The sequence below is a fragment of the Sinocyclocheilus anshuiensis genome, unplaced genomic scaffold (genome assembly GCF_001515605.1).
Source record: "Sinocyclocheilus anshuiensis isolate Anshui unplaced genomic scaffold, SAMN03320099.WGS_v1.1 scaffold267, whole genome shotgun sequence".
Classification (NCBI taxonomy): domain Eukaryota; kingdom Metazoa; phylum Chordata; class Actinopteri; order Cypriniformes; family Cyprinidae; genus Sinocyclocheilus; species Sinocyclocheilus anshuiensis.
This window is the reverse complement of record NW_015552637.1, coordinates 4,012,764-4,038,981: the sequence shown is the minus strand read 5'-3', so window position 1 is coordinate 4,038,981 and position 26,218 is coordinate 4,012,764. Positions and strand designations below refer to the sequence as shown.

At 36.9% G+C, this 26,218-nt stretch overlaps 4 protein-coding genes across 7 annotated transcripts in view; 2 read left to right on the top strand and 2 right to left on the bottom strand.

Moving 5' to 3' along the window:
* Positions 1–6,414, bottom strand: part of LOC107666875 (deoxyribonuclease-2-alpha-like) — an 8,285-nt gene extending 1,871 nt beyond the window's left edge. Inside the window, 5 exon segments of the mRNA XM_016458382.1 lie at positions 2,857–3,021; positions 3,119–3,212; positions 3,694–3,853; positions 5,072–5,186; positions 6,314–6,414. Coding sequence (XP_016313868.1) covers positions 2,857–3,021; positions 3,119–3,212; positions 3,694–3,853; positions 5,072–5,163 — 511 coding nt within the window. The 5' untranslated portion in view covers positions 5,164–5,186; positions 6,314–6,414.
* Positions 6,415–9,069: 2,655 nt separating this feature from the next.
* LOC107666767 (B-cell receptor CD22) lies at positions 9,070–15,716 on the top strand. Of its 2 annotated transcripts, none has more exons than XM_016458202.1 (12): positions 9,070–9,322; positions 9,407–9,456; positions 9,678–10,034; positions 10,482–10,739; positions 11,207–11,476; positions 12,599–12,868; positions 13,625–13,894; positions 14,315–14,396; positions 14,482–14,530; positions 14,624–14,722; positions 15,179–15,280; positions 15,393–15,716. In XM_016458202.1, exons 1-12 carry the CDS (start codon positions 9,168–9,170, stop codon positions 15,456–15,458), a joined length of 2,028 nt encoding a protein of 675 aa, XP_016313688.1. In that variant the 5' UTR covers positions 9,070–9,167; the 3' UTR covers positions 15,459–15,716. The 2 variants fall into 2 exon arrangements, with proteins under 2 accessions (XP_016313688.1, XP_016313687.1); XM_016458201.1 differs by having other exon boundaries at positions 15,179–15,303.
* A 1,333-nt stretch (positions 15,717–17,049) lies between these two features.
* LOC107666778 (sialic acid-binding Ig-like lectin 14) lies at positions 17,050–19,238 on the bottom strand. Its single transcript, XM_016458214.1, has 4 exons — positions 19,174–19,238; positions 18,625–19,020; positions 17,283–17,382; positions 17,050–17,197 (listed from the first exon to the last, which is right to left on the bottom strand). Exons 1-4 carry the CDS (start codon positions 19,226–19,228, stop codon positions 17,173–17,175), a joined length of 576 nt encoding a protein of 191 aa, XP_016313700.1. The 5' UTR covers positions 19,229–19,238; the 3' UTR covers positions 17,050–17,172.
* Positions 19,239–24,087: 4,849 nt separating this feature from the next.
* hpn (hepsin) overlaps positions 24,088–26,218 on the top strand; it is a 20,771-nt gene continuing 18,640 nt past the window's right edge. For 2 of the 3 annotated variants that reach the window (XR_001631733.1, XM_016458397.1), the window contains exons 1-2: positions 24,088–24,305; positions 25,001–25,107. Coding sequence is in view for 2 of the 3 variants with exons in the window: in XM_016458397.1 (XP_016313883.1) it covers positions 25,089–25,107 (19 nt within the window). In the remaining variant the exon portion in view is untranslated. The remainder of the gene's footprint in view (positions 24,306–25,000; positions 25,108–26,218) is intronic. The other variant, XM_016458398.1, reaches the window with a different exon arrangement.

The following is a 26,218-nucleotide window of genomic DNA, read 5'->3' as shown; positions in this document are numbered from 1 at the left end:
TAGATAGATAGATAGATAGATAGATAGATACGCATGTTACTAAGAAATAATTACATTAAATAAAAATACATTACACTGCTACATAAGAAAGACAATCCACAATTATTGTTGTTAAAAATGTTGTTAAAATTTGTATTATTGTTAATATTATTATTACTTTATATTTATATTATTTTTCCAAAATATGGAAATATATTACAGAGAAATAAATTACATTACACAAAATCATATTGCATTACCATAAGAAAGCTAAATGACAGTGGATATTAAATAAATACAACTAAATTAAACCACGATATACAGTAATAGTACTACTACTACTAATACTAATAATAATACATATTTTTTATTATTGTTGTTGTTGTTTTTATAATTATCATTATTGTTAATATTTTTAATTTTAATAATAAGGAAATATATTACAGAGAAGTAAATTACATTTTATGAAAACCTATTACATTACCATAAGACAAACCACAGAAGATAATAAAATAAAAATAAACAACAACAACAACAATAATAACAACATTCATTACTATTCTTATTACTATTATTGTTGTTGCTGTTGTTGTTATTGTCTAACTGTGGGCTGGTTTTGGTATCCAAGCTAACAATAATAATAAAACATGTAAAGGGAGTTTAAGGCACTCTACTTCATGTCTGAAACATACAGCCTTGACTCGTACACACTTTCCCGACATTGTTCCTGAGACACACCAAAGATGCACATTTTGTATGTCTTCCTCATCTGATCCATTCATTTCAGGCCTTAGTTTCTCCACTGAGCGTAATCGGTGTGTTTGGTTAGGATCATTTCAAAATGTCTCTGCTGGTGTGTCTCCAGGAACAGGGTTGAGAAACACTAGCTTATTGCTTTATTACCATTATCGGAAAGTCTGATAATACTGTGATTTACAAACACAGGACTAAATGGACCTAAAGAGGATCTCAGTGAGAGGTGTTGTCACTATGGTTACTGTGTCAGATGATTACTTTAATAGTCACTATGGCAACTGCATCCCATAAATGTTTTGTCTTTAGAAATTGCACATGAAAAGGTTAGGTGAGAAGCATTTCAAGCAGCATCTCCAACATCTGACTCACTTTAAAACAAGCATATGAAAATGTAAAACATGCACACCTGTACAGAAAGATCCTAACTTTAAAATCTTATCTGTTTGGTAACCATGGTAATTTCAGTTAGGACCACATTTAGGACAAAAGCTATTACAGAACAGTGTTTCCTAAGTGTGTTATCTTATCTTAACTACAGATAGGAAGGGGGTATTACAGAAACCTAAAAATCCTAAAAAGTCTTAACTTTAGGACAACCCCACAGCTGTCCTAACTTCAAAATTATTTGAAAGCTAACGGAAAAACCGCTTACAATTGCACTGTCCAACAATGGTATTACATTTATTAATAATTGAAAATGAAGAACGGAGATGTTTAATGGTAGAAAGACTCTTGGAGGACCCTGAAGATGTGTTACATTTTGATGACAAAACACTTATAAGTAATTACAGACTGCCGCGCAACATGATATTACAGTTAGCACAGGAACTGCAACCAGCATTACAGAGACCAACCAAGCGTCACAGAGCATCACCGGTTATAGTGCAAGTGACTAATGCCTTGCACCATGTCTACACTGGACGCGAGCGGCACGGCGCAACAAAATAGCCTACTATAGAACTCATTATAATCAGTGATGCTGTCTGCACTGGCTGCGGCGCGGCGCACAACGACAGATCCCCGACAATAAACTGCTGCCGCGTTCTATTTATGACGTGCTGACACAAATTAATTTAAAATTATTTTCAATGGTCGCTTTGTCGCGTCCAGTGTACAGTAGACAGACTTTAGCTGTTGCGGCACAGAGAACGGCGCGATACGATAGCTGTGGTGTTACGGTTTTTTGCAAAAGGCGATTTTCAAAGTGAAGTAGCTTCTATTATTTTGTTTACCTCATCAGCAGCTCACGCAGTGTTGGTTTCTTGGTAACAGACCTGAGAGTGGATTGTCGAGCTTTAAGATGCAATTTAAGATTTCCTAACTAGAGATAAGATACGATTTTGTAAGATACACTCTTAAAAATAAAGGTGCTTCACGATGCCATAGAATAACCTTTTTGTCTAAATGGTTCCATAAAGAACCTTAACATCTGAAGAACCTTTCTATTTCACAAAAGGTTCTTTGGGGCGAAAAAAGGTTCTTCAGATTATAAAAAGGTAAGAAAGAGATGGTTCTTTAAAGAACCTTTGACTGAATGGTTCTTTGTGGAACCAAAAATGGTTCTTCTATGGCATCGCTTGAAGAGCCTTTTGAAGCACCTTTATTTTTAAGAGTGTAGGATAAGAATCCCAAATCAAGTTAAGATTTGCTTCTGTAATACGAATTTCTGAAAAATCCTAATTTAACATATCACATCTTAAGTTAAGACCTAAGATAAGAAACTTTCTGTTATACGCCCCGATTCATACTTACAGTCACAAACTAGAAAGAGATAGTCCACACAAAAATAAAAATTCTGTCAGCATTTATTCACCCTAGCTCATGTCATTCCAAACCTGTAAAAATAAGATATTTTGAAGAATCTTGGTAACCAAACATTTTGGTTCCCATTGACTTCCATAGTACAGTACGGACAGAAAATACAATGGAAGTCAATGGGACCCAAAACTACTTACCAGCATTCCTCAGAATATCTTCTTTTATGTTCTGTGGAAGAAAGTCCTAAAGGTTTGGAACCACATGAGGGTGAGTAGTTAAATTTTTGGGTGGACTAGACTCACTTGCAATGCAAAAAGCCCATTTTTAACCATCACTAATTTATTAAATGCATTGGAGTCGTACCTATGGTCTGAAAGCGCTCAAAAGGATATGTGACACAGATAAAGTTCTGTCCATTACTTATGCCAGAAGCGGGGTATGAAAACTGTCCCTGTGATTTAGGAGGGGGGAAATGAGGCATGCTGTGGACCAACCAGAAGCCTTGTTGTTTATCAAAGACAACAACTCCTGGAACAAAGAAAAAGTGTACACATTAACACTCCATAAATGTTTGTTTGTGTTCCATTAATATAATTTCAAGCGGTTAACTGCACTAAAACTGCACCTTTGGTGTGGCCACAAGACCTGGTTGCATCTCCAAAAAGCTTCTGTTGCTGCGGTGGCTGATCATTATATAAAATGTATCCAACATCACCACCCTGGAAGAAAGTTAAAGCTCAAAGCTTCTTCATAATAAATATGACTGTATGAGACAGCAGATCAGAGGCCCTTATGATGAGCATGTGATCAAAAGCATGAGTTCCTCTTTTATTATGAAATATGCCGGTGCACCTAAAGCTATAAATACACTTTTGAGTTCCAGTTTGAGCTTGCTGCATAAGCGTAAACAGCAAAAACTTGTTTGGTATCTGATTTATGCCACTTTTAAATGTGGTTCTAAATCTCAATAGATTTTAAATAGATTTATAATTAAATGTAAATGCAAACTCAGTGTTTTTATACTTCTGCAAAACTGGAAAAATGTGCTGACTACAGAACAGGATAAGCTGAGTAAGCTTCTCTAAAATCAGCCAGAAAATTACTAATAATGAAAGAAAAACAGAAGATGGTTTAAGCAAAACTGAACATTTCATTTTTTAAATTTAGATACTTTATATATGTAAAGAGTGCGACTTGTACCTCATATAAAGGTCCTACTGTTCGACCAACAGCACTTTGACTGTCATTAACTAAAGTCTTCCCATCCATCCATCCTTCACTCTCTCCATCCATGAAAAGATACTTCAGCCCCTCCTGCACAGGCTCATGATGAGGATGTGGGAGTTCATACAAGTAAAACCTCTAAGGAGAGACAGAAAAGAGGGAAATATGCCCCTTCACATTGATAATTACATTTTACATAGACTATATTTATTTTATGTGTTAACCTACACTGTGTAAAAAAAAAAAAAAAGATTTCTCCAAGTTGTAAATAAAACAAAGATTACTGAAGTATGTTTTACAAGAAAAAAGACCACTTCAGTTTTTCTAATTCAAACTTTCATGTTAAATTCAATGTGTCAATTGATGCTTGTGTAATTATTTGTGAAATTTACTATTAATTTCTTAAATTGTGAATCCTACATCAAATATTTTCATGCATATATATACACAGTATATATAGTTAAAACAATAAAAATATCTCTCTATATAAATGTAACCAAGAAAATAATTACCCTATTATAAATTATTACATTTGTACTATAAAAATATTATATTATTAATATTAATATGAGTACTGTTACATTAAGTAGCCATTTTGTTTACTTAAATTGTTCTGTTATGAATAAACAATTTGTTTAATTAATATAAGGTCATGAAACTGCATAAATAATAATTAGAAAATAAATGTAATAATTAAAAAAAAATTAAATTAGTTTTAGCTGAAGTACACTACCATTGCAAAGTCTGGGGTCAGTTTTCTAATTTTTTTTATGACTTATGGTCACAAGACTACTTATTTAATCAGTGATATTTTTTTCGAAATATTATTACAATCTTTTTTTTTTCTATTTGAATACATTTTAAAATGTAATTTATTCCTGTGATCAAAGCTGAATTTTCAGCATCATTACTCCAGTCTTCAGTGTCACATGATCCTTCAGAAATCATTCTAATATGCTGATTTGCTGCTGAAGAAACATTTCTAATCATTATCAATGTTGAAAACAATTGTGCTGCTTAATATTTTTTCCAGTTTATCCAGAATCCAGTTTATTTTCTTTGATGAATAGATGGTTCACAGAACAGCATTTGTTTGAAATAAATTTCTTTCTAACATTATAAATGTCTTTACTGTCACATTTTACTGACGGCAAACTTTTGAACAGTAGTGTACACCGGACACTGCTTGACATGTCAGCTACCCATCATAGAAAAGATACTGTAGCACTAGGACTTCAAACTATGGAATTTGGTATGAAAAATACTGAATAAAACCTATATAAATGAAAGTGTACAAAGATTAACTGCTGTGCCGAATGTATTCTGTTTTTAGGCCATTTAAAAACATACAAACCAGTCTACAGGTTTCCCCTGATCATCATAACACGAGATGGAGGAAGAAGCTCCTCCTGATGCATGAAGGAGGAGCAGAACATGAAGCAACATGATGGAAGTGAAAGAACCTGAAACACAACATTCATTTGTCTGTCAGGATAAATCAAATACAATCCTTCTCATCATCACTTTTAAACGCAAAACTGCACGACAGCAATCTGAATATTAAAGGGATAGTTCACCCAAAAATGAAAATTGTTTATCTGCTTACCCCCAGGGCATCCAAGATGTAGGTGACTTTGTTTCTTCAGTAGAACACAAACGAAGATTTTTAACTCAAACCGTTGCAGTCTGTTAGTCATATAATGGAGGTGAATGGTAATCACGGCTTTGAGAGTCAAAAAACATACACAAACAAAACCAAATTAAACTCTGCGGCTCGTGACGATACATTGATGTGTAAAGACACGAAACGATCGGTCTGTGCAAGAAACTGAACAGTATTTATATTGTTTTTTACCTCTGATTTACTGCAATGTCCGAACTGTCCTGAGCGCATACTGAGCGCGTTCGCGTCTTCTTCTTCTTTTTACGGCGGATCGCAGACTTATAAGTGCATTACCGCCACCTATCTCTCAAATGGACCATTGACACTCCTAATTGAGATTGTAGATAGAGTGTCAATGGTCCATTTGAGAGCTAGGTGGCAGTAATGCACTTATAAGTCTGCGATCCACCTAAAAGCAAGAACAAGAAGAAGAAGAAGAACTCGCTCAGGACATTTCGGACATTGCAGTAAATCAGAGGTAAAAAACAATATAAATACTGTTGAGTTTCTTGCACAGACCGATCGTTTCATGTCTTTACACATCAATGTATCGTCATGAGCCGCAGGGTTTAATTTGGTTTTGTTTGTGTATGTTTTTTTGACTCTCAAAGCCGTGATTCCCATTCACCTCCATTATATGATTAACAGACTGCAACGGTTTGAGTTAAAAATCTTTGTTTGTGTTCTACTGAAGAAACAAAGTCACCTACGTCTAGGATTCCCTGGGGGTAAGCGGATAAACATCAAATTTTCATTTTTGGGTGAACTATCCCTTTAACGCTGGCATAATGGTTCACTGCACTTAATATTTTATACTTTTAATGTACGTGTTATATTTATTATGGTCTAATAACAAACTGCATGCCTGAACTACAAATAGAAAATAAATTATCATCGCTATAAAAGTTTGACATAAATCTTAACTTTACCTCAACGGGAGACAGGTGTGCTATTGAGAGTGAAAAAGTGGATCTTGTCAGTCCATCGCTGAGCGAAACTTCAATTCCTCATGTTGTCACATGTAGCAGGTCCATGAGTTTCAAATGTAGACATTGAACAAGTGGATAGAATGGAATTTAGCTTAAATCGTAAAGGGAGGGGACTAATGACTGAGCATTTGTTTTCTTTGTTGGTTTTGTAATAGTTATTTTCTTATTTGAAGTTTCCACTGTGCATTTTCAATTCAGTGCTATCGTAATTTCTCAGTGTCTTTGTTCTTGTATTTAATATTACTCAACAGCGCTGGTAAAACAGCGCATTTTGTCACGAGGTAAGTGTTACTTTTCTCAGCGCCATTCAGGATAAACCAGTCACAGTCGATTGTGTTGACTTAATCAGGTATTTTTAAAAACCATTTTTTAGCGATTGCTGGGGCAGATTTCCATTTAAACGCCAGATGACAATCCTTGGAATTTATGTATTTAAAATATGCAAATGTTTTACCGTGCAATTTCTCTAACGAAGCACTAAAATATCCTGAGTTTTGAATGGCGCTCAATGGAGTATTCGGCATCCTGAGCGCCAGTGCGCCTCCTGAAGGAAAATAACGTTTTATTTACTGCCATACAGATAAGTGCAGCACAAGTGAAATAACCGCGTCTAAACACCGGAAGCGATTTTGTTTATGGATATTAATAAGGGTACTTAACTTTTGGTTACAAAGCAGAGCCCTTCTGGAAGTGAGATTGATCTAATTAATATTCATAAACACGTAAAATCTACAAGCAAAACAACATGAAACGCATTTCAGAACAGCTATTATAAAAACAACTGTCCTTTTTGTGTTTTGTTTTGTTTTATTTTGTTAAATTAAATTACATTCAATTTAAAATCGTTTGTGTGCTGATTTCTGTCTGAAGCTACGGCATATTCAGTCTCATGTCATAAATGTTTTATTGTTGATGGCAAGTTCTTCTGCTTATTGCAGTTAATTCAGTAAAGTAGCACTTTCTTTAAATTTCCTTCTTTTCAACGTCCCTTCTAGGACTAGTTTTTTTTTTTGTCAGAAAAGTATAGTGCAGCCTAATTTAGAAACAGAGAGAAATGGAGAATCCCCATCTTTCCTCTGTTTGGCCCCTTTCAATCCGTTATTGTCACTGCTTTTAACGAATTACGTTGCTTTTGGCCTGTATTTTCTGCTATTGTAGTTTAAGACTAAGAAAAACATATATGCCTAAATTTGAATATTTGTGCATAAGTTGATGTAAGCAGATAAAAAAGATATCAGTGTCCCATATGATAGATTTAAAGTCACACTCATTTTTGAGCTGCTAGGGATTTGTTTACTATTTTATTATTTATTGTTAGCCTATTAATGCAAAATGTTGTCAGCAACCAGTTAGTTTTGCAATTCAAGTTACACTCATCAAGTAAGATGTCTAACAGGTTTTGCTTTTCATATTAATGACTTATTTTGGTCTGATGTAAAACTAAAAGAACTCAGTACATTCTGTACTATTTCAACGAATGTTACTCTTAATTGTATTTGATGTAATTTTCTGCTGCATTTCCAATTTCTTACCTCAAGAGGTCGCTGAGATGTTTTAAAAACATAATCTTATATCGTCATACCACCACAGGCTGTAATCGTAGTTACATTGATGAATCCACAACCATGAGCACAAATACAGTTACACTATAGTTCTTATAGCAAAATTAATTTTCCTATAGGAGGTTTTGCTTGTGGTTACTATGAGTTTTCAACAAACACCAGTTAAACCTTTGTTCCTGTAGTAAAACCATGGTTAATTTCCATAAAACATACTCGTGGCTACTATGGTTTTACAAGAAATAACACAGTTAAACTCTTGTTCCAGTAGTAAAACCACAGTTAATCTCTATAAAATATTTTTTTCTCGTGGTTACTGTGATTTTATAACAAATACTACAGTTAAGTCTTGTTCCTGTAGTAAAACCAGTAGATTTACTTGTGGTTACAGCTTTTACAACAAAAACTACATTTCAACTCTTGTTCCTGAAGTAAAACCATAATTTATTTAAATAAAAGATAGTTTTACTTGTGGTTACTAAGAGTTTTCAACAAATCCCTCAGTATAAACTAGTAAAATATTAAAGTAAAATATAGTAACATATTAGTAGGCTAGATTTCAATAAAATACGGTTTTACTTGTGGTTACTATGCTTTCACAACAAACACCACAAGTAAAATATTGTTCCAGTAGTAAAAGGTAGCTTTACTTGTGGTTTCAATGATTTTACATTAAATACCACAGTTAAACTCTTGTTCCTGTAGTAAAACCAATTTTAGTGAAGGATTGTGGTTACTGTTTTAGTGTGAATACATTAGTTACTCTACGATTGCTGTGGTAAACCCATGGTTCACTTTCATAAAAATCTGTGGTTACTTTTGGTTTTTAATATTTTTGAATTCTCTTGACACCTCCAAAACAGATTCTTTGAAGTTATGCTAATAATTTATCATTTTAAGCCTAAAAACAATATGTTCCCTACATCATAAAACTGTAAACAACTGTCTGAAAAATCAGGGCAAAGAAAACATTGTGAGCCTTTAACATAAGAAAAGATTGACTTTGGGTAAACTGTATATCCTTTTTGATTAAGGAAGGCAGCAAAGTGAATGCGTTTTAAAAGTTTCCTGCTGCCCCAGTTCCCCATAACGTGTGTGTGTGTGTGTGTGTGAACAGGGATGTGGATGTCAGCAACTTGTGGTTATTGCCTCGTGCACCTTGCTGAAGGTGGCGTAGAGTTTCACTGGAGACAGAGACAGAGTTTAGAGGCTCAGAGAGACGGGAGGTGAGACAGTGGGATGGCCAGCCTATTACCACCCTTCAACTTCTGCTTTCTCTCTGGCTCAGCGTCCTACACTGTGCTTCTGATGCCATTCGGCTCCCTCTTCAACACATGTGCATGTCATGTGTCCACAGACGACTGGCAGCACTCGCTGAAGAACATCAGAACCAGGTAGTGTTAGAGCAAAACCAGGTACCAATTTCTTGATTACTCTTGAAGTTACTTACAGTCTTTCTTGTTTTTACGCACAAACAGGGCTGAGATGTGGGTACGTGTAATTGTGACCTCTGTGCTTCTTTTGTCAGGTAATTTTGGACAGGTATCTTGTGTTTTTAATACAATAAAATGGTTGTGATTGCGTATTGCAGCTCTAATCTGTGCTCTTATATTACCTGAGTGCCCTTGGTGCACAGGTTATTTATATTGTATTGATCTGTATTTTTTCCTGCTTTTATCCCTGGGGTCAACAGCACACACCTTGCTAAGGTCAATACCGGCCTCTGATTACTCTTGTGTTGCTTTATAGGAGTCGGGGAAAGTAAATGGCTGGTGTATTTCTCTAGGACAGACATCTGCGTTTGGGCCGGGACCACAGTAACACTGCCGTGCCGCTACGATTACCCCTCGCCCTACAGCTCTACGCGGGTCATGTGGTTTCACATCTCTGCAGAGGGCCGACGGGATGTTGCCTACCATACTGATGGGAATCTGTTGAGCCCCTCGTACAGGGACAGGATCAAATACATGGGGGGCCACAAAAGATGCAGTTTGCACATCACGAACGCGAAGCTGAGCGATGCAGGAACATACCATTTCAGATTCGAGACCGACAACCAGCAGGGCCGATGGACCTCTCCTGATGCCATCACACTGTCTGTCACAGGTCAGGCCACATTTTAAAGGTTATTTTTTTATGTTAAAGTGACATGACATGACATGTGGCCAAGTATGGTGACCCATACTCGGAATTAGTGCTCTGCATTTACCCATCCAAAGTGCACACACACAGCAGTGAACACACACAAACCGTGAACACACACCCGGAGCAGTGGGCAGCCATTTATGCTGCGGCGCCCGGGGAGCAGTTGGGGGTTCGGTGCCTTGCTCAAGGGCACCTCAGTCGTGGTATTGAAGGTGGGAGAGAGCGCTGTACATTCACTCCCCCCACCTACAATCCCTGCCGGTACGAGACTCGAACCCACAACCTTTGGGTTATGAGTCCGACTCTCTAACCATTAGGCCACGATATAATTGTGGAAAACAGCTTGTTCCTAAAATAATTTAGCATGGCACATGGACCTAATATTGTGAAATGTTGTCCTGATTCCAGAGCTTCAGGTTCATGTACATCCACCGAGAATAGACAACATGTTTGCTGCTGGAGAGACGGTCTTCCTGAGCTGTGTGGCCCGAGGCTGTGCCGCTCCTGGCAGGAACTTTGCCCTTTATCGGAATGGGATCAACTTGGGTCAGTCCAACAAGCTGTCAGCCATCTATAACTTTGACAGTCAGCATGCAGGTACCTACACCTGCCGTCCAATACCCCCTCAAAATGTTCAGTCACCAGGAGTCACCCTGGCTCTTGGATGTGAGTATTGTGCATGCATATAGACAATAGTTCTGTATGTGTAATTGAACACAGCTTTGTCACAACAGGAATAAATTACATTTTAAAATATATTGAGAGAAAATAGTTATTTTAAAGTATAATATTCACAATATAACTGTTTAACTGCATTTTTGATCAAATAAGTGCAGCCTTGGTGAGCATAAGAACAGAAATAAACATTCAACAAAACATTATTGAATAATACTGGATATAGTATAAACATGTCTAAAATGTGCTGCATGTGGTAACATCTAAATTGGCTGATTTTATACATGTATTATTAGAAAAAGCTACTCAAGGATTCAACTGTGAATTAAATGTTGTGTATTAAATACATAAAACTTGTAAATACAGTGATTAAAGCAGGGTGTTCAATTGAATTCTACTGTCAGCCGCCCTCTCCCATTAGAACTTGCATTTAGGCTCTATCTTTCTCTGTGTCTCAGATGCTCCTCGCTACACCACAGTACAGATCACCCCTCGAGAGGCAGTCGGGGAGGGCGATTCGGTGACTTTGACCTGCAGTAGTGATGGAGCTCCGCCAGCAGAAAGTTTCGACTGGTTTAAAGAAGGAGAGAGTGGCAGTTTGCCAGACAGCTTTAAACCTGAGCTGAGATTGTGGAGTTTGGACTACAGGGACCATGGAGAATACTTCTGTGTGGCCCGCAACCCACTCGGCACAGACCGGTCCAGACCGCTTTTACTCAATGTTACATGTAGGTTACCTCTATTTTTATGTAGCCAGAATAAATAATTTAGGTATTGCTAGTCTGTTTGCGTACATTTAAAAAAATAAAGGTTCCAAAAGGAGGTTTTGAATAGAATAACATTTTTTGGTTCCCCAAGGAACCTTTCAGTGAACAGTTCTTAAAAGAACCATTTTTATAATAATAATCTGAAGAAACTTTTTGCACTATAAAGAACCTTTTGTGGAATTGAAAGGTCCCATAGATGTTAAAGGTTTTACATGGAACAATCAACGCCAATAAAAACCTTTATTTTTAAGTGTGTAACTGATTTTATTAACATGCATCTCTAAATACTGCAGCTTTTAAACTGCAGGATATGCAGTTTATCAGTGAATAGGTCAAAATGACAGCCTATTTTGAAAAATGTCATCAGACTTTTGGACTTTTCACTTTCCCTAATTAGACATTTATTTCCATTATTGCTGATCTGATGTCTTTGTGAGTGCAGAGATTTATTTTAGTTGCTGGTTCTTGTGTAATAACTTTAATTTTGGCAGGACATTATGTCACATTGTCTGCCACCCTCCAATTGATCAAAGTTCAAATCAAGTGTACAAATATAGGGCAAATCGGGAAACCACATGATGCTCAGCCATGAAAGGAGTATTTACTTCCTGTTTTCACTTGTTAAGTCAAACATCACTACTAGCATTGGTCATACTTTGGGGGTAGAGGTGTGTTAAAATGATTCAATATTAAACTTTGGTACGTGACTTATCCCACATTGTTTATGCCATGGGCATGACTGATACATCACATTGTGTGGTTTATGTAGGACAACTATGCTACTGCTTTTTAACATTTTGAATTTTCACCTGGTGAATGATAAAACGTAGACATATATTAAAAAGTGTAGCAATGAGTTTACAACCAATCAGAATGACCTAGCAGCCACATAGAAGCATATCAGAATGATTTCTGAAGGATCATGCGGCACTGAAGACGATACTAATGATGCTAAAAATTCAGATTTACATCACAGGAATAAATTGCATTAAAAAATGGCTATTTTAAATTCATTCATTCATCATCATTAGTGTATTTGTGAGACTTTTATGTATTGTAAAATGTAACTATATTTGTTTCTAGACTCCCCAAAGAACACAAGAATCCTCATCAGTCCTAAAGGAGACATCAGGGAAGGGTTTGCTGTCAATCTGACCTGCAGCAGCAACGCCAACCCTCCCGTGCAGAAATACGCCTGGTACAAAGTGAACGGCGGTCAGCCCTGGACCAGAGGCACTGCGCAAAATCTCACCTTTCCTAGCGTGCATTCCCATCATGCCGGACAGTACTACTGCACTGCGTGGAATGTGTTTGGCATGGAGACATCGCCCACTATTTCTCTTATAGTACTTTGTAAGTTTATACTTATAAATTATATTATAAAGTTTTAACATAGGTCTAAGAGTTTTGTAACTTGAACGTGCACTTCTTCTGGTGTCATCCATTTCCAGTTGTTTTAGAGATATAAATTCGCAATTCTGAGAAAAAAGTTAGAATTGTGAGATATAAACTTGTAAGTTTACACTTTATAATTCTATGGAATCCTGTTTCTGCCACCATATAAAAAATACACAATTGCAGCTTTTTATTTTACAATTCAAACTTTGTTTCTCACAGTTCCGATTTTGTATTTTTTATTTTGCAAAATGTCAGATTTGTGAGATAATAACAAGCAATTCTGATTTTTTTCTTAATATATTTAATATCTCGCAAATCTGAGTTTAGATCTCTCTATCCCTATGCTTATATATAACTCAGAATTGTGAGATAAAAAAGTCTGAATTGTCAGATAAAAAGTCGCAATTAACTTTTTAGTTTTTTAATCCTGTAGTACAATCAAGCTTCCATAAAATACACACTGGTTTGTACTGTGAATAATCAGACCATTTAATGCACTTCTAGTTATTTACTTTTTGTGGCTAATAAATGGGAATTCTTGCACATTCACAGAAAATAGGTTACTTCCACATTGCAAAATAAGGATACTGTACCTACTTTATATACCTCTATGAACTGCTAAATTTGTTGGATCAGTCCTCCAGTTGTCTAAGGATTCCCTTCTTTTATTTAACCTCCCCACCTCTCTCTTTCTCTCTCTCTTTCTCTCAGATGCCCCCAAAAACACCTCTGTGCTGGCTCGGCCTTCCACTGTGATCGAAGCGGGCAGCTCGTTGACGCTGACCTGCATCAGTCAGGCCAATCCGGCAGTGGAGAACTACACCTGGCACCGGATCAATGCGGCTGACGCCTGGGAAACTCGATCGGGTCCCAGCTACACCATTGCTGAGGTCAGCCCTGGAGCCAGCGGCCAGTACTACTGCAAGGCCCGCAACCGCATCGGAGCACACAGCTCCCCGGTTCTGACGGTGAAAGTTCGAGGTCAGTGCATAACAGACAGCAGAGCAGCAAATCAGAGTATTAGAATGATTTCTGAAGGATCATGTGACACTAAATCCTGGAGTAAAAATGCTGCAAATTCAGCCTTATATAAAACTACATAAATTACATTTTAAATATATTATTTAAAATAGAAAAAAGTTTTTTGTATTGTAATAATATTTCACAATATTACTCTTTTTACTGTATTTTGGATCAAATAAATGCAGCCTCGGTGAGACTTCTTTCAAAAACATAAACATTTAAACTGTAGTTGTGTGTGTGTGTGTGTGTGTGTGTGTGTGTGTGTATAGAGAGGAACTTCTGGACATAAATATAGTTACTGCTTACCGCTGTTTATCAGATGAATGATGTGCATGTACTGTATGCCCATGATTGAGCTGCTGTGGTTTATATGTTCAGGCCGACTGAAGGTGATCGCATTGGCATCTGCAGTGGGCGTTTCTGTCGGATTAATATCTCTGACCGTGGTCGTCATGATCAGGTGATTTTACGTTTACTGGCTTTAATAGTAAATATCTGATCTTCTCATCCGATCTTGCACACACCATTTCACATCTCTTTTGCAGTAAAAACATGCATCGCGTGGACACTGAAAATCTTGAGGAAGAAAAACAGGTAATTTTTATATATCTTATTCTCATCGTATGAATTGAATCTAATCTGTATTTATCATATTAATCGATTGCCATGTTTCTCCTATAAAAACAGTGTTCACCATTAGTTGACTTGCCAGTGGACAATACTCTGTTTAGTGAATCAACTTCAGAGACGTTTCTCCTCAAGAGCACAAAAATGTCAGACATTCCGGTGAGTTTTCTTTGCTCAGATCTCCTTCCACTATTATGTCCGTCTCTGTAGTATACTGTAAATGTGTGAATTGGAACACAGCCTATATGTTCTGTATAATTCACATATGTATACAACACACTAAAAGTATGTGTAAACTTTTCAGTATGTAGTAAAATCATTACATAACTTTTAGGTTTATACTTTTCTCAATAAAAAAAGTCTCAGCATCATTGTCTTCCATTGCACAATTAATTGTTAACAATATCAAGCCCAAAACAATCATGCATGTGTTTGAAAGTTTGAGAATCTACCAGAAATAGTATTGCACGACAGGCACTATACAGTACATTTTATAATGTTCTATGATTTGTGATACACTAATTGTAGTTTTGATATTAAGGATGGATAGTATATGAACTCAGAGAGTCATATACTTTCTAAACTTATAAGTTGTTTATTTTGTTTCTGGTTCAGGAAGAGCCAGAGGAGATTTATGAAAGTAGCCACCCTTCCATCGTGCCCCTGAAAGAAGCCGCTCAGAGCGCTGAGGAACAGGGAAAAATCAACTACATTACGGTGCATTATTCTCGTATGCCCAGGTTAAACACAATTACACAGTCCATGTGTGCTGGTTTATGCCAGTCCTCTGTCATATTAATGCCATAGTTGTTGTGTTTGTCATTTACAGTCCGGACCAGGCGAAGGTCACAAACATTCCTCTAGATGGAGACAAGAAGCTCAAAGATGGTCCTAATGTTGTTTATACTGTTCTCGCCAAGCAACCGAGAGAGGAGATGGAAGAATCTGGAGTCTAAAGCGGTCAACTGATGGAAGAAATTGTAAAACCACACAGGGACTTTTTTTTTTAATTATATGCACTTATGGACCACTTGATGTAGCCTCAATGTCAGAGACTTGAAAAGTAGAAAAAATCCCCACTGTTCTGTTTAATTGTGTCCAGCTGCAGTTTGCCCTAATAAAATCCAGCTGTTTAAAACGACACGCTACTGTTCAAATGTTTGGGGTCAGTAAGATTTATTTTAAATATTTTTGGAAGAAGTCTCTTATGCTCTTTTTTTAATTTATTTTGATCGAGAGCACAGCAAAAACATGTATATTGTGAAATATTATTAAAATATATAATGACTGTTTTTATTACTTTTTAAAATGTCATTTTCAGCATCATTACTCCAGTCTTCAGTTTCACATAATGCTTCAGAAATCAGTTTAATATTCGGACTTCTTATTCTTATTAATGTTGAAAACAGTTGTGCTGCTTAATATTTTTGTGGAAACTTTTCAGGATTCTTTGATAAATCGAAAGTTCAAAATAACTTTTGAAATAGAAATTTTTGGAACATTATAAATATTTTTACTGTCACTTTTGATCATTTTAATACATCCTTGCTGAAAAAAAAAAGTGATTTCAAAAAACTAATTTTACTGACCCTAAACATTTGAAAGGTAGTGTATCTGCTATATGTTTGAGTGTGACACGATTAAACGCATCATAAAAATCATCCCACTTAAATATTCAATTTAATTGACATGATAAATTCACGAGAAGCTCCAAATAAATAATTTCTTACAATGGCAACAAAGAGTCTGTTTTCATACATTTTCTGGCAATAATACACAATTTATTGCAATTGCTGAAAATTAAATTAAAATACTAAGTACTGAGCGGTTTCTATTCAAGAAAATTGACCTTTGACCTGGTCACATCATACCAAAAAAAATAAAAATAAAAAAACAGAAAAACAATAGCTATATGCATATTTTTGGCATTACTGGCATTTCAGAATACGGAGACCACATGGGATATCCATTGTTGTTGTTTTTAACAACCTGGAACTGTGTGAAGATTCTTTACAGATTCAAGGGTGAGTAAATAACAACAGATTGATAATCATGTTTTTTAGGGTGACCTGTTCCCTTAATGAATGTTTCTTCATTTGTGAGGTGATTATAAACAATACCAAGTGCTTTTTTTAATTAAAATTGAGGATAGAACAAGAGGCAATTTTCTATGATTTACAATGTGAGAATCCACTGTATCTTTCCTGCTGGCATAATAAATTACTCACTTTCTAAACATAACCATTATTGTCTCTTTTTACAGACTCTGTGAAGAAAACGTGTTGTTCAGTCTCTAGTTCAGTGGCTGAGGACAGTGTTCACCCTGATATGCAACACAGCAGCAGTGACTTGCAAAATGTAAGATACAATACGATAATACTAAAGGTGAAATAGGAATACAAAAAGTACAAAATATGAATGAAACATTGTGCCATTTGATATGCAGAAAATATTATAAATAGATAAATAATAGACTGTGATGGATGCAAAAAATGCATAAATGAATGTAAAATGTAGCACACAAACCAGAAAAAAGCAGAACTATTGGTTTACATCTCTGTTTTGATCGGAGTCACACGTTTTTTTCATCCTCTGTGGTAATAACTTGTTTAAAGTGATCTTGACCTCTCTCCCCTGAAAAACAAAGCCACATTCCCTTAGTTTATAAGACCAGAAATTACGCCAGACAAGACACTTATTGAGTAGATGCTTTGCTTACCTTGACTTCCTTCTGATGAATATCACAATGCCTGCTATTATGATAACCATGATAATAATTCCAAGCACAATGCCAGTAGTGAATGAAGATGCACTCCTTGCTGTGAAGAAATATTATTATTACAACATATCATCTAGAAAGGCATTAACAGGCTAGTTTACAATCACACAGTGACTTCTTCTCTACTTGGTTATACCACAGTATTCACACATTTAAAAGTGTCATGAATGTGGCTGACAAATTTGTTCATTTGTGCTAAGTAATGTCATGTTAACTGGTCACAGTTTTTGAAATAAACCTCCCACAGTGAAGGTCATGAAAGCAAGACAGATTTTTCTGAGGAAGTGCCTCTGCTTTGTTGAAACATGTCTTCTTGTGAAGAGCTGACATTTGCTGTGGGCTAAAAAAAAGGAAGTTTTGCTTTTACTCTGAGTTGAGTAAAAAAGCAGACAAACGATATTGACCAATTCATTTGGTTTGGCTATGTTCTCATACATGTTTGTCAACCGTCAAGATTCTTAATTTTAGATATGAATTGGATATATTAAACTATAGAAACTATATTTCATTGTTGTTGGTACACAATAAAATGCCAAACATAAATAAAATAAAAAAATTAAATAAAATAAGGTACCATTATTAACATTTTAATTTATGAACTGCTTTAGTTAACAAACTATCAATGAAAAATCATTCTATATTAGTATTAAATTAATCTTAATAAAATTCTGCTAATAAATTATTAAAATGAGAAGTTTTATTTGTTAATATTATTTAATAGACCTGAGCTAACATGAACTAGCAATAAATAGTTGTATTTTTATTAACAAAGATACTGTAACATTTATTTGCTCCTTTTTAGTTTATATTAGTTAATGCAATAACAAACAGTAACTAATAAGACCTTTGTTTAAAGTGTTAACATATAAATAATATAAATGCCACTCTAATCAGTGCTATTATATGCTATAAAATGTTATATGATCTATAAATCCATAAAGATATGAACAGAATGAAAATTGCTTAAGAGATCTTATACATTTTGAAAATATTAGGAAATATTAAAATTGTGATTTGTGATTTCCAGACTTTCCTGGAATATATATATATATATATATATATATATATATATAAATAGTTCAATGAAGAACCTTTAACATCCATGGAATCATTCAAATGCACAAAAAGGTTTGTCTTTACACTAAGAAAAAAAAGTTAACTGAAAAGTTCTTTGAGGAATCCAAAATGTTTATTTTATGCAAAATCCTCCTTTTGGAGCCTTTATTTTTGTGCAATATGAGATAAAACATTGCATGTCCAGAGCATAAGAAACTGTTCTTACTTTCTGTCTGATTTGTGACCTGTAGATTCACTCCTCTCTGTCCTGGTAGCTTGGCCTTCAGATGGTCGGTGATGAACCGGAACACGTACACGCCGCTGTCTTCTGACCTCACATCAGAAATCATCAGAGAGCAGTTTTTGCTCCCCATCTGCCCCAAGTACTTGACTCGGCCCTGGTATGAGGGCTCAGGGAATATCCCTGCATTGTGGTACACGTATCTTGGAGTAATGCAGTGGCTTTCATTCAGACACCACATCTCTGACAGCACTTTGCGCAGTATTCCCTGGTCGGACTCCTCAGGGTAGTCATAGGTGCACTGCAGAACTACAGAAGAACCAAGAGGAGCATAGACTGGATCCATGGGAACATGCACTATCCAGTCAGCAGCAAGAGCGCCTGAAATGGAAGCATAGCAATTGTGAAGGAATCTAATTTGAAACAGATGGTTCTACAGTCTGAACAACTTTCTTCTGCATGCGTAGACGACTTATATATTCTCAGTCTTAGAGAATTCAGCAGTAGAAGCAAAACTTCTGCAGTAAGTCTTACCCGACAGAATCAAAGACAGCAGGGTCCATATGCTTGCAAGGAGATTCATAAACATTGTTGCAGCCTCGAGTGTTTCCTTACTATGCAGATGTGAAAACATCACCCTTGTCTGGTTTTTGTTGTTCCTCCTCTTTCGTCATTTATTATGTCATTATTTCCTGCATGTTGCCAGTCTCATTTTTTGGTTGTTTGTTTGTTTTTTGGTTGTTGTTGCATTCTTTTTTTTTGTTACTACATAATTCCCATTATTTTATGAACAACAACAATCTATTAGTATTCATTTTTAAGATTAAAATGAGTTTCACTTAATATTTATTTTCAAAAAATAAAATTGTTGCATTGTTAATAAAATAGCTGTGATTATTGAAAGTGAAGTGACGTGTGGCCAAGTATGGTGTTCCATACTCGGAATTTGTGCTCTGCATTTAACCCATCCAAGTGCACACACACACACAGTAGTGAACACACACCCGGAGCAGTGGGCGGCCAATGCTGCGGCGCCCGGGGAGCAGTTGGGGGTTCGGTGCCTTGTTCAAGGGTCTCACCTCAGTCGTGGTATTGAAGGTGGAGAGAGCGCTGGTTATTCACTCCCCCCACTGACAATTCCTGCCGGACCTGAGACTGGAACCCGCGACCTTCGGGTTACAAGTCTGACTCGACTCTCTATCCATTAGGCCACGATTGCCCCCATTATTATTATTAATAATAGTAATATTATTATTATTATTATTATCGTAAAATACTAAATTGGGCATAGAGCATACATGTTTATGGTATTTATGGCTAATAATATGAACTAAAGAGCATAATAATAGTAATATACTGTATTATGAATATTACTATTACATTATTAATATTATATTATTCAATTATGCTCCCAGCTCCTTTTTTTTCCATGCTTCATGATTTTGTTAAAAATATTTGTTACTACATAATCATACGTATTGGGAACCAATGTTATTTTATGAACAATAATATGTAATGATTTAATGTAATGAATTAATATGTAATGTTAAATATTAGTTTTAATTAGTTATTATTATATTAAAAATAATAATAGCCATGATGACGATGATGATTATTATTAGAAAATAATGAAATGGGCACAGAGCATGCATGGTGTCACGATACTGCTGTTAGGGAGACGAAGGCACGACGAAGATTATAACAAATACTTTTAATGGTAATTCACACAAAGAAGAGGGTCTAACACACAGGGTAGCATCAGCAATTTCCAGACAAAGACAGACAGACTACATTTTTTAAATACGAGAGCAAATTAAGATAATTAATGACACACACCTGAACTAAATGACACAATCAAACATGAGGGAAACTAGGTCACACAGAGCACATGAGGGATGAAAACAGAACAAAGGTCCAATGGGGTGTGACAGATCCCCCTCCCGGAAGGCGCGACCTCACGCCATGGAGACAAAGGGAGGGACGGAGGGGGACATAGGAGGAGGACACAAGGAGTGGAGACGGGATGGTGACCGAGGACGGCGAAGGGCTGGCAGAAGGCAGGCAGACAAGACAGGTGGAGGCTCTGGCAGAGGACGGACACCCGGGAGGAGGACGACGACAACCAAAGTCCAGGGTGGAGCTGACGGAGGGAGGAGCCAGGAGGGAGCAGGAGGAGACAGGTGTGACCCAGGCCACAGCCCTGATAGCGGCCCATGGTGGAGCCGACGGAGGGAAGAGCCATGGTGGAGGAAGGGCTGCCGACTCCAGGGGGTCGACTGATGGCGGCGGAGCAGGTGGTGGTGGAGCCCAAGGAGGAGACGGAGAGCCGATGAGCCAGGGCGACAGGGAGGATCCGGAGGGGTGGGCCAAGGCGGAGCAGATGGCTCAGGCGACCGAGGCGGGGATCCGGAAGGCCGCAGTGGAGCCAGAGGGAAGGAGGAGCCTGACAGAGCCGGAGGGATGAGGTGTAGCTGGAGGAGTAGAGGCGGCAGATGGTTGACGACAGTCCAAGGCGGAGCCGGAGCCGGAGGGACGAGGGAGCCTGGCGGAGCTGTTGGACTGACGGACCATGGTGGAGAGGAGGGAGCTAGGAGCCATGGTGGAGCCGCTGGGTCGCAGGCCGAGGCAGAGTGCGGGGCTCAGAGGCAGGATGCGGAGACAAGGGATCCTCCAGCCAAGTCGAGATTGGCAGAACCGCTGCGATCCCACCTCACAGATGGTGGGCTGAGGGTGAGCAGAGGGGCTTCCAAGACGCAGCAGTGGCGGAGCTGAGGCAGGGATGAAAGGAGGCAGGAGAGGGAGGGGGGGGGGGAAATCCAGACAGGTAGAGGGTTCAGGGAAGGTGTGTGCCGCTCACACACACCACATCGCGACTCCCAACACTGGGAGCACGGCGGACAGGGGGACGACCTCCGGGGTCATTTCAGGGCAGGCAGGCAGACAGTTCAGGGCAGACAGAGAGTTCAGATGAAGGCTGGAGAAGAGGGGGCATGTCTGCATATATATCCAAAAAAACAGTCCACTGAGCTCGGCTCACCCTCAGCAACGGTGCAGTGGGCGGAGCTTCCCTCCGTGCTTTCGCTGTCCATAGCGCTCTCCTCCGTAGCGAGCACTGTAGCTGGCTCTCGCACCTGGTCTGACGTTGATTGAGGCTCTGGCTCCGAGGCGATCCTCAGCTCTGTCGCTCCCTATGGCGATGGCTCGTCGGTCGCGGCAGGCTCAGGCTCTTGGTCCGCACAGCGGGGTGATGGTGGGCTGGGCTCTGGGTCTGGCTGTGTTCTGGATCGGGGGTAGACTCTCTCCAGACACCGGATGATTGCTTCCCTCCAGCACAGTCCGGTGGTGTCTGAGGTCGACGGGCCGATGGTGATTAGCCCCGATCCAGCACAGTGAGTTCAGCGTCATGATGTCGAAAGCTGTTAAAACGGCGAGCTGGTGTACTTTGTGAAATAATTGCCTAATATTGTATTAACTCTTCCTTCCTGCTGCAAAGATTGCACAACACCAAGATTAAACTTAAGCCTCCTCATTTGAGCTGCCTTACGGTCAAAATATTTGATATGACCAATCAAATCAAAGTAGGCGGGCTTTATGTTCACAGAAGCTGCTTAGCGCGAATTTCAACGCAACGCTTCAGTTAGCGACTATGAAGTGTGGGATAAGATGTAAGTAGCCAAACATTTCATATCTGACTGCTGTTACACGATAGAAATGTTAAACCACTGAAAAATAATCAGGGATGCAAACTAATAAATTGTCTAATTTCGTTATTTCGAATTACGTGATTCATGCGATTCGTAACTGACAATGTGAGGGGACAAGAAACAATGGGCCTCATTCATGAAACACGAGCAGAACGAATTTATGTGTAAATCGTTCCTAAAGTTGTTCTGACTTAAATTTTGGGGTTCATGAAAGTGTTCGTATTTTACAAATGTTAGTTGGTACACACAAAATTTACACCTGCTCCCAGCCCCGCGTAAATGGGTTGTAAGTTAAATCATCCGAACGTTTTGCTCATTGATGGCGCTGCATATTTATGAAACTATTTACCTTATATGATCACGTATGTATCGCGCAGCATTTTGATAAAATAATATAACGTTACAGTAATTATATACAGTATAGGCTACTGTGCTTTCCTTTTTACTATTATGAACAGTAGTAATAATCTGCAAATGTAACACTTTTATCAAATAATTAATTATTTGTTAGGGATGTACCAATTAGTCTAATTATTACGGAAATGGTTTTCTATAAAATGGCCAGAATGAGGCATAACAATAAACACTTACTGGCTGATATAGCGCTATTGCTAGACAGATTTGGCAGACTTAAAGACGTATTTTTGGAGATTTACTTGCAGAGAACGATGACTGGTTGATTAACAGATTAAACTGCATTAACAGCATCTGTAATGTGCTGCCAAGCTTACTTTTTTAGGACCTGATACTCCACTATGTACGCTTGAAAATAAAATGCTGCGTTTTGAATGCACTTCTAATAACACAACTTACATTTCTGTGTCTGAGAATTTTGTTATTTTTCATTTGCTTTTAAGAGGACATGTTGAAATCCTTATTTTCGTTTCATAATGTGATGATGCCCATATATAGTTGTCAGTCGGAATTCATGGGCGGGGATTATGGTAATTGAGAATGAGCGTGCACGCTCGCTTCATTGATTGGAATTCATTAACATACACATTTTTAACTATCAAATCTGATGTTTACGAAGCGTTTGTGAAACCGGAGGAAAGAAACTAGGTCACACAGAGCACATGAGGGATGAAACCAGAACAAAAGTCCAATGGGGTGTGACACATGGATTATAGTATTTATGACCAATCTAAACAACCAAAGAGCATAATAATAATATTATTTTACGTGTATTATATTAAATAAAATTATGTTTTTATATAAAATAACAATATATGTAGTTTTACTACATAATTCCCATGTTTTGTTATTTTATAAACAACAATCTATTACTAATATTTAAAAAAATATATATTATTTAATAAGTAATGTTAAATACTAATTATTTTATATTTAATATGACATTACTAATAACTGCTTTTAATAATAATGATTATTGTTGTTGAAAAATAATAAATTGGGCATAGACCATATGTTTATGCTTTTTTATTAAGTCATAATGAAGTCATTATTCATAATAATGAATGGTATATTATCAATATTATTAACTGTTAATAAGATTTTGAGAATGTTATAATATGAATAATCGTTATTTTATTGATTGTATGGTTTTTATAGATTTATAAATCTATAAAAACCATACAAGGCATCATGTATCTCACAGTCGTCTTGCTCACGAGTGCTTCATCAGATGAGCTTCTGCTGAAGGGCGGTGGCACGCTCACAGATTCACCTGTCCACCTGCGCTCTCCTGAGACTCGCTGCTGACCGGAAGAGGGAGGTTTCCACTCCAGCGAACAGCGCAGAAAGAGCAGAGAGAGTGAAGTGAGGAGAAGAGCTGTCCTGCCTGCTGGAGAATAGCTTAATTTAACACACAATAAAAGAGTGAAGGACTCCGGGAAAAGGGAATGTCAGCGCGAATATCTTGAAGAAACCACTGATTTACTTCTTCACCTCTTTGTTTCTTATTCAAGAGTTTATCCAAGAACCTGCAGTGGAGAGGTAAAGGTGAGAACTTAGGTTTTTACTATTAAGAGCATTGATGAAACTGGAAGTAAACGAATTAGACATTAATCTTTTATATCTTCCCATTATGATAATTTCTATCCAATAATGATACCATCAGTTACTTATGAGATCATTTATTTTTCCAGATATTTTTCACCTTATGTAACGGGCAATCAGGACAGAATTCGTTATATTGGATTTTTCCTTTTTTTACTGGATGTAACTTTTTTTACTTTTAACTTACATTTAATAATAATAATAAAAAAAGTTAAAATAAATGTGAGTATTTGGAAACAAAAAAAAGTCAATATGTAGCTGAACACAAGTTACAGACACCTTTAAGTTCTCTAAAAGTGTTTAATTTTAAAGACATTAAACCAAATTGAAAGTTACAAATCACAGTAATAAATTCATTATGCTTCAACCAGTTTGAATTTAATTATTAATTAAAAAAAATGTAAAAGTTAGTATCAAGGACATAAATGAATGCACAAATTAAATTTAGGGCAACAAAATTAGTTTGTGTTCCTATTAAGTTGAAAATATTTTTACAGTGATTGTTAATAACAGCACAGACTGTATCCCTCTGAATTTTTTCTCAGTTTGCCCTTTGGTTTATTTAACTTGCTTAACCCATCTTTGTCCATGACAGCGGTCGGACTACTTTTTATACGTATTTTCCTCAACATTTTCAGGTGTGAAGAAGCAACAAATCAAGGTTTTGAGGAGGAATCATTGGAATCTGTTCCAAGCTTATTTTTCAGTTTTCAGTTTTGGATAAAGATGCCAGAGAAGAAGATCGGTGAGTACTGAGCTATTTCTCTCCCTTTTGACATCAGACGAGTGCCATGTTAAAGATTAACAGTGATGGGTCATGTACTCAATTTGTTTTGGTCAGTCTGAATCTTGTGTTTTACTTCGACAAAAGGCCAAATGTGTCAAGACATGACATGACGTGATGTGATGTGCCATACAGCTGTTACCTGCACAGAAAAGCTAAATGCAAGGGTGCAGGTATGATTTTGGCATAGGTGGGGACATAACGACAGACAACAGACATTTCATTGTCTGATCAAAATTATTGCTAGGGACAATTTAGTAGTTGCTGGATATTGGTAGGGACTCTACTGATTTCTACAGCCTAAATCATAACAAACATAACATAATCATAACATTCTAAATCATAACAAACGATGTCCAACTTTGGAAACTAAAGTTCTCTCCTTAAATATAAAGAGGGCAAACAACAGAATGATGAGTTAATTCAAATTTCACAAAAACTTGGATGCACATAACTATAGTGAGTTGCTGTTTTTGTTACTCATCTGAGGAAGTTGTCATTCACTTGTTTGGCATTGTACCACACAGAGTAATTTTGGTCAGATTTTTTTATATGTTCATTCAATCTCATTTTGACTTTTCTTTCTGTTTTAAAGATGTTTTCTTTGGATTGTTTGCGTACCCAAAAGATAATATAGGAAAATATAAATTAATTAATTTGTTTCCTGCTAGCTGAATTTCACATATTAAAAATCTGGATCCAAAGTTGACTAGACAAGTATATGGAAACTATCCAAAGCTCTGTTAATGCTAAAACAGTGAAAACTGCATCTATATGTGTCCTCTTAAGGTGTAAATGTATTACTTTTTTATTGGTTAACCTGGCAACGCATCCCTTACGAAAATTAACCATGTTTTTACAAAAAAAAAAAATTACTATAGTTAAACCATAGCCACAAATGAACTATGGTTTTGCTAAACCAACCATTTTAGTTTAAAGGGGTCATATGATGCTTTTTTAAAGATCATTATTTGGTGTATTTGGTGTAACAGAATATGTTGACATGCTTTAATGTTCAAAAAACACATTATTTTTCAAATACTGTACATTATTGTAGGTCCTCTATGCCCCG

Bases quoted from the DNA above. Each gene is read 5' to 3' on its own strand.
- LOC107666778 (XM_016458214.1), bottom strand. From the start codon at position 19,228: ATGTTTATGAATCTCCTTGCAAGCATATGGACCCTGCTGTCTTTGATT. The intron at 17,383-18,624 runs GTAAGAACAGTT...ATTTCTTCACAG, and splicing joins GGTCACAAATCAGACAGAAA to CAAGGAGTGCATCTTCATTC. The intron at 17,198-17,282 runs GTAAGCAAAGCA...TTTGTTTTTCAG, and splicing joins TTCATCAGAAGGAAGTCAAG to GGGAGAGAGGTCAAGATCAC.
- LOC107666767 (XM_016458201.1), top strand. From the start codon at position 9,168: ATGGCCAGCCTATTACCACCCTTCAACTTCTGCTTTCTCTCTGGCTCA. The intron at 13,895-14,314 runs GTCAGTGCATAA...TTATATGTTCAG, and splicing joins TCTGACGGTGAAAGTTCGAG to GCCGACTGAAGGTGATCGCA. The intron at 14,723-15,178 runs GTGAGTTTTCTT...TTTCTGGTTCAG, and splicing joins CAAAAATGTCAGACATTCCG to GAAGAGCCAGAGGAGATTTA.